Genomic DNA, 12,166 nt, shown 5'->3' on the forward strand with positions numbered 1-12,166 from the left:
GGGGTAGCAGCTCACACCTGTTCCTTTTCCTGGTTAAAAACAGGCTCAGAGTTATTTCCACTTGAATCTCTTGTCACTGGCAATTTTCATCTTCTTGGAAGCAGATGTGCTGAGGCAGATGCCCCCCAACCCCGAGTATAAATGGTTAGAGTTTAATTGTATAAACACCTGTTGATGGAGCCCTGTGTTGGCTGAACAGGTATGAAGTTACGTGTTTCCTTTCTCTTTTTGTTTATTTTTTAGCCTGTGTTTTATCACAGCTCTGAATTTGTTGTCTGATTGCTAACTTCCAAACACTCTGAACCAGCTCCAACAGGGAGGAGAGGGGATTAGGGGAGGAGGAAAAAACTCACCCGCAGAGATCTCTGGAGCTTTCCCTAGAGTCAGAACACTTGGTTAATTGAGGATTATTCTGCTTTAACAACCATCCCTTGGGGTGTGAGCTGAGCAGGGGATGGCAATATTTCGTTTTAATGAAGGTGTTGGTGTTTCTCCACCGGCTTATCCTTCACAAGCGTTTTCTCCCCGGCTTTGGTGGCCCGCCCTGGAGTGCTCCTCTCTGCTGCCAGCATGCCCACCCAGCTGGAGATTGCCATGAACATCATGATTAGAACCTTCCACCGCTACTCCTGCAGGGAAGGAGACAGGTTCAAGCTCAACAAGGGGGAGCTGAAGATGCTCCTGCAGCGAGAGCTCACAGAATTCCTCTCGGTGAGTCTGGCTGTCCTCCCCGTTCAGGTGAGGGTGGAAGCCGTGCCCGTCCAGGGACAGCCTCTGTGAATACTGTCTCCTGGGCTCGGTCCACACCGTGTAATTCCTATCAAGATTCTAAATACTGGGGAGCAAACACTAGGACCTTTGCTGTGTCTGTGGGCACGTACCCCTTTCCATGGTGTCTGGGGCGGGGTGTAGGGTTTCCAGGTGTTGGAAATTATATCTGAGGCTTTTGTCAATTATTCAATGCCCTAGTGCAGCAAAAGCACAGCTAGTTACACTTGGAGCTGTAGTTACACCAGTGACATGACCTGGAGCTCTATCCGGCTGTCTGTAAATGAGGAAATGTGATGTTTGGGGCCAGAAATGAAGTCAGGGGTACTGCATGCTGCGGTAGCGAATTTCCTAGTGAGTGATAAAGACCAGCAAGTTTGTCAGCCAAGAGCAAGTTGATTAGGACTGAGGCAAGAGATGTCTGGCCCGTGACCAGCTGAACAGCAAACAGATGTACATCTCAAAACAGCCAGGAGTGGACTAAATCCACAGGTGAAACCTTACAATGGAGTGTCTGGCACCTACCCTGAGGAAAATGCTCACTCTGGTGTTTTTGGAGCTTTGGAGTTTTAGTACACATTGTAGCCTGCTGCTGCTGCTGCTGCTAAGTCAATTCAGTTGTGTCCAACTCTGTGCGACCCCATAGATGGCAGCCCACGAGGCTCCCCCGTCCCTGGGACTCTCCAGGCCAGAACACTGCAGTGGGTTGCCATTTCCTTCTCCAATGCATGAAAGTGAAAAGTGAAAGTGAAGTCGCTCAGTCATGTCTGACTCTTAGCGACCTCATGGACTGCAGCCCACCAGGCTCCTCCGTCCATGGGGTTTTCCAGGCAAGAGTACTGGAGTGGGGTGCCATTGCCTTCTACATTGTAGCCTGGCATGATGTTATTCTGTCCAAATGCTGTGTTAAGACAGTAGTAATTATGACAATCTTTTATCCCCACCCTCTATGGGAAAAATTTTTAAAAATTTAACATACAATACCTTTTTAGTAATTTTAGGAGTCCCCAAGAACATTTTTATTTTTCAAATTCAATTTGGCAACTGTCATGTAATATTTAGAATAAAAGACTCAGTAAGTGAAACTTGGCACATTGACTTATTCAAGTGAAATTTGTGATTGTTTTTGATTGAATTGATCAGTTCAATTTAAATGTCCAGCCGTTTAGTGGTTGGCAGCTAATAAGAGGACAATGGGGAATTCTTGGAGGAAATGAACTATACTTTGGGAAACGTTTCTCATCAACCTCTAATTATAGGAAAAGTGGGTGCCACATAGCCCCATCCTTTCTGAACCTTGCTTTCCTCAATGGGCTCCTTGCTTTCCTTTCCACCAATAAAATGGAGTCATTCTTATAAGATCTACCCTTTATTGGGTGCCTCTGTTTTGTTTTGGAGAAGGCAATGGCACCCCACTCCAGTACTCTTGCCTGGCAAATCCCATGAACGGAAGAGCCTGGTAGGCTGCAGTCCATGGGGTCGCTAAGAGTCGGACACGACTGAGTGACTTCACTTTCACTTTTCACTTTAATGCATTGGAGAAGGAAATGGCAACCCACTCCAGTGTTCTTGCCTGGAGAATCCCAGGGACGGGGGAGCCTGGTGGGCTGCCATCTCTGGGGTCCCACAGAGTCGGATACGACTGAAGCAACTTAGCAGCAGCAGCTGTTTTGTTTTGTGATACACAAAACAGGCTGTCGGATAATATATAATATGACATACTTATTGGGGACAATACTTGTACCAAAAAAGTATTCATTGTTCATCTGAATTCCACATTTGATTGGGTGTCCTGAATTTTTATTTGCTAAATCTAACCTGGTGCTAAGTGCTCATAAAAGTGTATTGAGATATCCCCTCAATTTGTAGGAGATATTATTCTCCTCATTTGATGAAAAAGGAACTATTAACATGTTAAGTGATTTGCTCCAAGTCTCATTGTTGGTAAATGGCAGTCACTCACGCTCCCTGGTTGGCTTCAAAGCTTCCTTCTTTTCATGTCCCCCCACACCCCCCGACAACTGCTGCCTCCCCCGGTTCTGGCCCTCCACCTGTGCTATCTGGTAAATGCATTTTCAGCATCAGCAGCTCACTTTGATGTGTTGCTGTTTGCTCCTCTTGGTGTTTAGGTCTGAGGACTCTAGGGACTGGGGGCAGAGGCCCAGACTCACTTAGATATGTGCCCGGGTTCAAACACACCTGCAAATAGACTCTTGGAAATTGCTTTCGATGCTAAAAATGGAAATGAAGACTTTAACGTAGATAAAGGGAAGGGGTGATTTCAGTTGTCATGAACCTAAAAACCTGGGAGTTAGAAGTTTTCTTTTTCCTTTTAGTGCCAGAAGGATCCCGAGCTGGTTGATAAGATTATGCAGGACCTGGATGCCAACAAGGACAATGAAGTGGATTTTAATGAATTCGTAGTCATGGTGGCAGCTCTGACGGTCGCTTGTAATGACTACTTTGTAGAACAACTGAAGAAGAAAGGAAAGTAAAGACAAGTAGTAAGCTAATATAAAGGCAGAAATATATCCACAGTTACTTACTGTTCGTCTATTCCTTCCAGAGCCATAGTCACAGTAATGCCATTTATAGGTATAATATACATGTATTATAATCAGTTGCTAGGATTATTAGGTGATGTATACGTTAATAAATTGATTTTGAATAAATATTCCAAATCTTGTATGCCCTACTTGGAATTTTCCTATGTGTATGGAATTTTCCTATTTTTATTGAAGTCTAGTTGGCTTTCAATGTTGTTAGTTTGAGGTCTATATCAAAGTGATTCAGCTATATATATATATGTGTGTGTGTGTGTGTGTGTGTGTGTGTATATTCAGATATATATATATACACACTTATATATCTTTTTCAGTTTTTTCCAATAAAGGTTTTACAAAATATTGAATATAGTTCCTGGTGCTATTCAGCAGGCCCTTTTTATTTACCTATTTTTTATATAGTAGTATGTATCTATTAATCTCAGTTAAAAATGTTATATGCTTTTTTTTTTGTCTGTTAAAGAGAGAGCATCACAAAAATTAGCTCTTTCAAATGAGACTAGAACTTAGCAGATTTCTCACAGATGTTCATCACCCTTCAGTTGTACTTTGAATTTATCCTATTAAAGAAATAAAGTGGTTCTTGCATCCTCTTGTGATTCTGCTTCAAGAGGAAGAAGCTGTGGGTCTGGAAGCAGAAAGACCGAGAAGTGGGAGGAAGTGCTGGCTTTCGCAGTGAGTTAACTCAGGGAAGGGCTAAGTCCAGGGCCAAGGTGTTCAGCCACCCTTGGAGGCTGGTGGAGAATTACTGACTTGCCCCTGGGGTCACGTAATTCTGAGGCAAGCATCTTGCGTCATTTCCCTGGGTTTCCATGGCCCGTGGGGAGGAGGGCTTCCTGCACCTGCTCTGGGCTCCCGTCCCTTCCTGGTCTCTGCAAAGCCCCTCCCATCTGTCCTGCACCTCTCAAATAAACTACTGACTCAGGGTCTACTTGGAGGAGACTCCAACTGTGATGGCTCCTTTGGAGAATTTAAGAAAGGGAATGGTGTGATTATACTTTTAAGTGCTTGTCCCAGCTGTGGTGTGAAGAAAGAGCTAGAGAGAGGGCAAGTGTGGAATAGGCTGTGGGCTGTGTTCTGAGGGAAAAACAATGGCATCTCAGGCTGGAATCAGAGCAGGGAAGATGAAAAGAAGCAGTTGAATTTGCTGTCTTTTGGAGGTAAGGGTGATAGGGTTTGCAGAGAGATTGGTAATGAGGCGTAGAAACGAGACCAGTTGAGGACCATAGGGTGGGCACGGCTATTGCCTATCTGACATCCACTCCACCTTTCTTCCACATACTAGAGCCCTGGTTTGTGCAGGATAGCAATATGCTGAGCTAAAAAGTCTTATTCCCCAGCCTCTCTTGCATCTGAAGTGGAGCTTGTAACACAGTTCTGGACAATGAGAAATAAGCCGACATCTACTAGGAATTTCTGGGAATTTTTGCTATTTCCATATAGGCTCTGTGCCTTACCTTGTTAATTCCTTCCTTTTCTTTCCATTGGCATGTAGCTGTGAGGCTGGTGGTGGGGCTGCCGTTTTGTGACCATGAGGACAGAGAAGAAAAAAGGAGGAGCCGGGACATTGTTGGCTGAGAGGAACCAATAGCTGCACAGCCCTAGTCTGTCTGCCTCTGGTCCTCTCATTATGTGAAAGCAAATAAAAACTGCTCCTTGGTTAAGTTGGATTCCGTTATACACAGATGAACATGATCCCTAATATTTAGATTTTGGCTCAAGCAAATGATGCATTTTACTGAATGGGAAAGACTAGGGTAGGAGCAGCTCTGTGTGGGGACATATGGGAAATAGCTCTGTTTGAAATCCCTGTTGGACATCCAAGTGGGGATATCACATGAGCGGTTGGATATAGGACCTAGTCCAGATCTCAGATTAAACAGGAGACTGGGAATACAGATTTGGGAGTCATTAGCATCCAGTACTCTTGCCTGGAAAATCCCATGGACAGAGAAGCCTGGTAAGCTGCAGTCAATGGGGTCACTAAGAGTCCGGCACGACTGAGCGACTTCACTTTGACTTTTCACTTTCATGCATTGGAGAAGGAAATGGCAACCCACTCCAGTGTTCTTGCCTGGAGAATCCCAGGGACAGGGGAGCCTGGTGGGCTGCCATCTATGGGGTCGCACAGTCAGACACAACTGAAGTGACTTAGCAGCAGCAGCAGTAGCATCTAGATGGTGTTTAGCTGCAAGACTAGAGGAGATCATTTAGGAGGAGAATGTGGACAGAGAAGAAAAAAGGTCTAACGGTTAGCTCTCAGGAAAAAGGGAAGCCAGCAAATGATACAGCAAAGTCATGGTCAGGGAGTAGAAGGAAAACCAGGTGAGTGTGGAGCTTCAGGAGCCTAGGGAAGAAAGTTTCTGGAGAAGGAAAGAGGGTGGAGTCCACTGAGAGGAGGAATAAGTTGAGAACAGAGACTTGCCCTTTCCATTTGCCAAGATAGGGGTCATCAGTGAAACAATGGCCCTGACCAGAGTGATTCTTTACAGAGGCGCCTATCTCCCTATTTCAGGCTTCCCTGTTGGCTCAGACAAGAAAGGATCTGCCTGCAATGCAGGAGACCTGGGTTCAATCCCTGGGTCGAAAAGAGCCCCTGGAGGGCATGGCAGCCCACTCCAGTATCCTTTCTTGGAAAATCCCATGGACAGAAGAGCCTGGTGGGCTATAGTCCATGGAGATGCAAAGAGTCGGACATGACTGAGCAACTAACACTTTTATCTCCCTATCTGGCTGATAGTAGGTGCTTAATAAATATTTAATAAGCAAATAAAAGAATCTGCCAATTGTTGATTTTCTAGTGCTAAGTATGACCTGTCATTTTTTTCTTTAAATAGGATAGTATTTTTTATTTCCCTTAAGCCAATTCTGAACAGATAGGACAGAGAGAATTTAGAGGTCAGAACATTCTAGAAAAGAAGTATTTATTTCTTCTATCCCTCAAAAGGTTGGAAGAAAAAGTGAGAAGAAAAAAACTGAACACTTATTTCAGGGATATTTAGGATTTTTTTCTTACAAGAAGGTATATTGCTTATGCAAGAGAAGGTCTGACTATTTCTCAGGGGTCTTTAAACTTTTCATTTAATTTGGTCCCCAGGTTTACATATTCTTAAATGGGCCACTAATTTATGAGAAGTAAATCCAAAAATTTCCCACATTTTATTCAAGGAAGGACATTCGCAACAGGGAGAAATAAATGGAAAAACAATGTTCATTTCATGGTGTTTTCTAAAAATCGATCAAAAGTGAGGAAAAGCAATTTATGTGTCAAATTAGATTTCAAATGAGTAAGAATTACATGATGTACCAAAAGCTCTTTTCTAGTAGAGACTTTGTTTTATATGTGTGTTAGGTATTTACAATAAGTTTGCAGGAGGCAAAATTGATTATTTCTTCTGCTCAGAGGCACTGACCTTGCATTTCTGGAGCTTAAATCAACTTTAAATAACATTCAAGGGTCATCTCTAAATTAGCACATTCTGATGTTCAACATTTTTTCAATGTGGTTACTGGAAGACAAGGCTTATGGAAGGCAACAGCCTATGTTTGCTTGGGGTCCTAGCCTGGATATGTGACTGACAATACAGACAGCTAGAAAGCATTAACAAAGCCCCCAAACCTTGAGTTTTGATTTTAAAAACAGATTTTGTATTTGCTTAAGAATCAGGGGCTGAAAGAAAGCTTTCTGGAAGCAAAGAAATGGGGAAAGGATGTTAGAACATGGGCCAAATCGTGCAGGTCTGAAGTCACAGGACATGCTGTTATTTGGGGTCTCCTGGAGTGTGGGAGAGCAGGGAATGGGGCTGGAGAGGTAGGGCTCGGAATCAGAAAGGGCCTTGAGTATTAATGTGAGAAATTTGAAATTTATCCTGAATGTAATGAGAAACAATTTTTTTCTTATTACTTAGAGCAGTTTTTATGTTTCTAAATGTCCCCCTAAAATATTTGAATCTTTAAAGCAGTGTTTGGTGTGTTTTAAAAATTAATTTTACTTTTTGGCTGTGCTGGGTCTTCGTCGCTGCACGGGCCTCCTCTGGTTGTGGTGAGCAGGGGTACTCCTCCTGTGGTACTTGGGCTTCTCCTCGCAGTGGCTTCTCTAGTGGAACACAGGCCCTAGGTGCATGGGCTCCTGTGGTCCCAGCTCAGGTGGAACGCAGGCCCTAGGTGCATGAGCTCCCGTGGTGCCAGCTCTAGTGGAATGCAGGCCCCAGGTGCATGGGCTCCCGTGGTCCCAGCTCAGGTGGAACGCAGGCCGCAGGTGCATGGGCTCCCGTGGTCCCAGCTCAGGTGGAACGCAGGCCCCAGGTGCGTGGGCTCCCGTGGCTCCACACAAGGGCCCAGTGGTTGTGGTGCACGAGCTTTAGTTGCTCCACAGAACATGGAATTTTCCTGGACCAGGGATCGAACCCGAGTCCTCTGCATTGGCAGGCAGATTCCTGTCCTCTGTACCACCTAAAGCAGTGGTTTTGAATTCCAACTTCACATTACTTTCACCCAAGGTGTTGCATAAAAATAGAGATGAATATGAGCCCCCTCCCACTGATTCAGTTGTTCTGGGTGCAGGTGAAGATGGTGGTTATGGTGACAGCCTGAGCACCTCTGATCCAGCCTGGATTCTACAGCTCATGGGTTTTATCCAACCTACTCTCTCAGGTTGGTGCCACCAGCTGCCTGCCACCTGGAGAGGCTATTTTTCCTCTTGACTTCTCTACCTTTCTCAGTTTCTTATCAAGAAAGGGAATGCTATGAGGTCATTATGTACGTGTTTTCAAAGACTGTCGACTACAGTGCAAAGTGTCTACTGTATAATATTAACCTTAAACAAAGGAGGTTTGATATGGTCCCAATTTAGTTTTTAAAAAGTGCTATAACATGAGTTTTTAAGATACTATCTTGTTTCTACTTGCAGGTTTTCACTTTCTTTATCCCAGTCAAGAAAAGTAAGGCTTCCTTACAAAGCGAAGGCCTGTGCAAGTTGCCTGAAAACCACTTGTCTTCCTAGCTTTTGTTCTCCAGAGCTAGAGCCACTAAGGTAATTACGTGAGAAGCGTCCAAGGAGTGTCAAGAGAAACGGAATTATTCTTGAAGAAAGGGTTTCCCCAGAGCTTTGGAGGAGAGAGGTTTCTGATCCCCAGAGGAGTGCAGGCCTCAGTGTCTGAATGACTTCTCCCTGGAATCCTCTTCTACGAGTCCCATCTCCCCATCTTCTTTGATGTAGATCACCTGCTACATGGAGGTTGGTGATCAGTTAAGGGTATACTCTGGGTTTCTACCATTGCCTTTTGCAAGTTTAATGTTGTTTTCTCCAACTTTCCTTTAGAATATAGTGTCTATTACCTTGAGGCTTCAGCCAAAATTCTATTTTAGAAAACAGCCTGGAAGGGAACCCCTCTAAATGTTCACCATGGATAGTGGCTTTGTAGGTGATTTTCATGTTTACTTTATACTTTTATCTGATTTCTGATGCTTCTGATGTTTCAGCAATGAACAATAATCAGAAGAAAGTATCATGTTATTTATTTTTATTGGAGAATTCCCATACTTTAGCTTTACATGTCTTTATTCCTTCCTTACCCGCCTCTTACCAACTAAAATGTCTTTTTGTCTGAAACCACTTTGTCACCACACTTGCCTTTCACCGTATTCATTTGTGTCATGTTATAGATTCCACATATAAGTCATATTACATGGTCTCATATGGGTATTTGTCTTTTTGACTTGCTTCACTTATTATGATAACCTCTAGATCCATACATGTTGCTGCAAATGGCATGATTTCATTCCTTTTCGTGGCTGAATAGTATTCCATTGGGTTTATATGCTCTGTCTTCTTTATTCATCTGTTGATGGACATTTCGGTCGTTTCCATGTCTTGGCTATTGTAAATAGTGCTGTAAGAACATTAGGATGCATGTGTCGTTTCAAATTACAGTTTTCTCCAGGAGTGGGATTAGGTTTTTGAGGAACCTCCATACTGTTCTCCATTGCGGTTGCACCAACTTACATTCCCACAAACAGTGCAGGAGGTTCCCTTTTCTCCACACCCTCGCCAGGGTTTGTTATTTGTTGACTTTTAAATCATGGCCATTCTGACTGTCATGAGTTAGTACCTCATTATAATTTTGATTTGCATTTCTCTAATATCAGCAACGTTGAATTTCTTTTCATGTGCCTATTGGCCATTTGTCTGTCATCTTTGGAGAAGTGTCTATTTAGGTCTTCTGCCCACTTTTCAGTTGGGTTGTTCATTTGTTTTGTTACTGAGTTGTACGAGCTGTTTATATATTTTGGTAATTAAGCTCTTGTCGGTTGCATCATTTGCAAGTATTTTCTCCCAGTCTGTAGGTTGTCTTTTCATTTTGCCTATGGTTTCCTTTGCTGTACAAAAGTTTGTAAATTTGATTAGGTCCCATTTATTTATTTTTGTCTTTATGTCTATTTCCTTGGGAGGCTGACCTAAGAAAACATTGGTCAGAGAGTTTATGTCAGAGAGTGTTTTGCCTGTTCTCTTGTAAGAGTTTTATGGTAGCGGGTCTTACATTTAAGTCTTTAAGCCATTTTGAGTTTATTTTTGTGTATTATGTGAAGGCGTATTCTAACTTCATTGATGTACATGCTTTCCCAGCACCATTTGCTGAAGAGACTGTCTATTCTCCATTATATATTCTTGCCTTCTTTGTTGAAGATTAATTGACTGTAGGTGTGTGGATTTATTTCTGAGCTATTTTGTTCCATTTATCCATATGTCTGCTTTTGTCCCCAAAGTATTTTTAAATTAACCTAGGTACATGGGTTTTTTTAAAGACATAATGCTATTGCACAGTAGCCTACAGTATAGTGTAAACATAATGCACTTTTATGTATACTGGGAAACCGAAACGTTTGTGTGACTTGCTTTATTGGACAGTCACTTTATTGCAGTGGCCTGGAACTGAACCTGTGGTATCTGAGGCATGCCTATATTTACGTAGAAAATATAACTCCTGTTTCACCCATCTAATAGTGTTTTAGAACATAAGACACCTGAGATTCGTAGCATGACTTTTATCCAGCATGGTCCCATATGCTCTTCATAGACAGTCCCAATAATTCTGACCGACAGGCTTTGGTATTATTGACATTGTCAGGCTGTCTAGGTTTGAGGTGGTGACAGCACAATCTCACAATCACACAAAATCAGGAATGTCAGGAATGAGATAAGTACTCATTTGGCTATTCTGTCTTCCAGAGGTCAAGGGGAATTTTAGGTCCAAAAAATCAGAAATTGACTGTATAGCAAGACTAGAATCGATACCCAGTACTTCCCTTGTGATAAAGTTCTAGTTTCCTGTTGGTGGGCATTTAGGCTGCTTCCCATTTTTTTGCTGTTACAAACAGAGCTGCAGTGACCATTCTTAAGCATGTATCTGTGCTAACCTTATGGAGTCTCTACCAGCCTGCTCTTGCTGTCATAACAAAATGCCACAGACTGGGTGACTTGAACAGTAGGAGCTTATCTTCTCACAGTCCTGAGGGCTGAGAAGCCCGGGATCAAGGTCCAGTCAGTTCCATTTCCGGTGAGGGCTCGCTCCCCGTCTTGTCCACAGCTACCTGTGTCCTTACCCCTCTCTCTCTTCCTCTTCTTTTTTTCCTTCTTCCTCTTTTTAAAAGCCTGAAGTCCCATAAGATTAGGGCCCTACTTGAGACCTCACTGAACCTTAGTTACCTCCTAAAGCCCCTATCTCTGAAGATGGTCACAAAGGGACTAGGGCTTCTCCGTATGGATTTTGACGGGACACAAGGTCCACAGTAGAGTCGATCTGTAGGATTAACTCCTAAGACTAGAATTGACTTGTTGTGTCAAAGGTAAACACATTTTATTTTATTTTATTTTATTTTTTAAAATTTGATGCAAGCATTCTGTTCTCTGGGAGCCTGAGACAACCTGAGAGAATCTGTCAGAACCTGAGGGAACTTATCAGAATCTAACCAAATGGTTAACCTGACTGAACCAGATGGAGCGTAACAGAACCACCTGCACCTGAGCGGGCCTGTCTGGCCTGAGGCCACACTGGAACCTGGGGCTTTTCAGCCTCCAAGCCCCACACTCTGCCAACCTGTAGGCCCCAGACACACTTCTTACTCCAAAGGGCTCTCACCCTCCCTGGTGCCCTGTGGGTAACCCTGAGGGGAAAGCGGTAAACACATTTTAAATGTTACTTTATGGTGTTGAATTTCCATCCAAAAGCCTTATACCAATTATAGTCCCAGATCTTTATGTGAGTTGTTTTTCCCCATTCTCACTAACACTTGATATTATCCAACTTTACTTTTTGCCAATATAATAGCCTTTTAAATTTGCATTTAAGGACTTACGGATGTTTTGGAGTGTCTTTCTGTATGCTTGCTGGCCATTTGTGGTTCTTTTTCTGAAACACATATTTGACTTCAGTTGGCATTGGGAGCTGAGTCCACTGCTGAGACTTCTTCCCATGCAGGTGTTCACACGTGGTGTCATGATGCCCACAGGGCTCTCTTTCACTGGAATTGGCCTAACTTAGGAAGGACACGTCTCTCCAGCTCCCATGAAACTTATGTTGTTGTTGTTTAGTCACTAAGTCATGTCTGATCCTTTTGCGACCCCATGGACTGTAGTCCGCCAGGCCCCTCTGTCCATGTTACTTTCCAGGAAAGAGTACTGGAGTGGGTTGCCATTTCCTTCTCCAGGGGAGCTTCCTGACCCAGGGATCAATTCTGAACATAATGTAATGCTATTTACTTCTTCAACATAGAGCACAGTTACCCGGAGTGATACATAAACTTACAGTAAATGCACGTGGTTTCAACATTATAAT

At 43.2% G+C, this 12,166-nt stretch overlaps 1 protein-coding gene across 1 annotated transcript; it reads left to right on the forward strand.

Moving 5' to 3' along the window:
* The first annotated feature begins 202 nt into the window (after positions 1 to 202).
* Positions 203 to 3,937, forward strand: S100Z (S100 calcium binding protein Z). The gene is made up of 2 exons (XM_061430014.1): positions 203 to 711; positions 3,105 to 3,937. The coding sequence occupies exons 1-2, from the start codon at positions 571 to 573 to the stop codon at positions 3,261 to 3,263; spliced, it is 300 nt and encodes a 99-aa protein (XP_061285998.1). The 5' UTR covers positions 203 to 570; the 3' UTR covers positions 3,264 to 3,937.
* Positions 3,938 to 12,166: the final 8,229 nt, after the last annotated feature.

The sequence above is a fragment of the Bos javanicus genome, chromosome 10, assembly GCF_032452875.1.
Source record: "Bos javanicus breed banteng chromosome 10, ARS-OSU_banteng_1.0, whole genome shotgun sequence".
NCBI classification, from domain to species: Eukaryota; Metazoa; Chordata; class Mammalia; order Artiodactyla; family Bovidae; genus Bos; species Bos javanicus.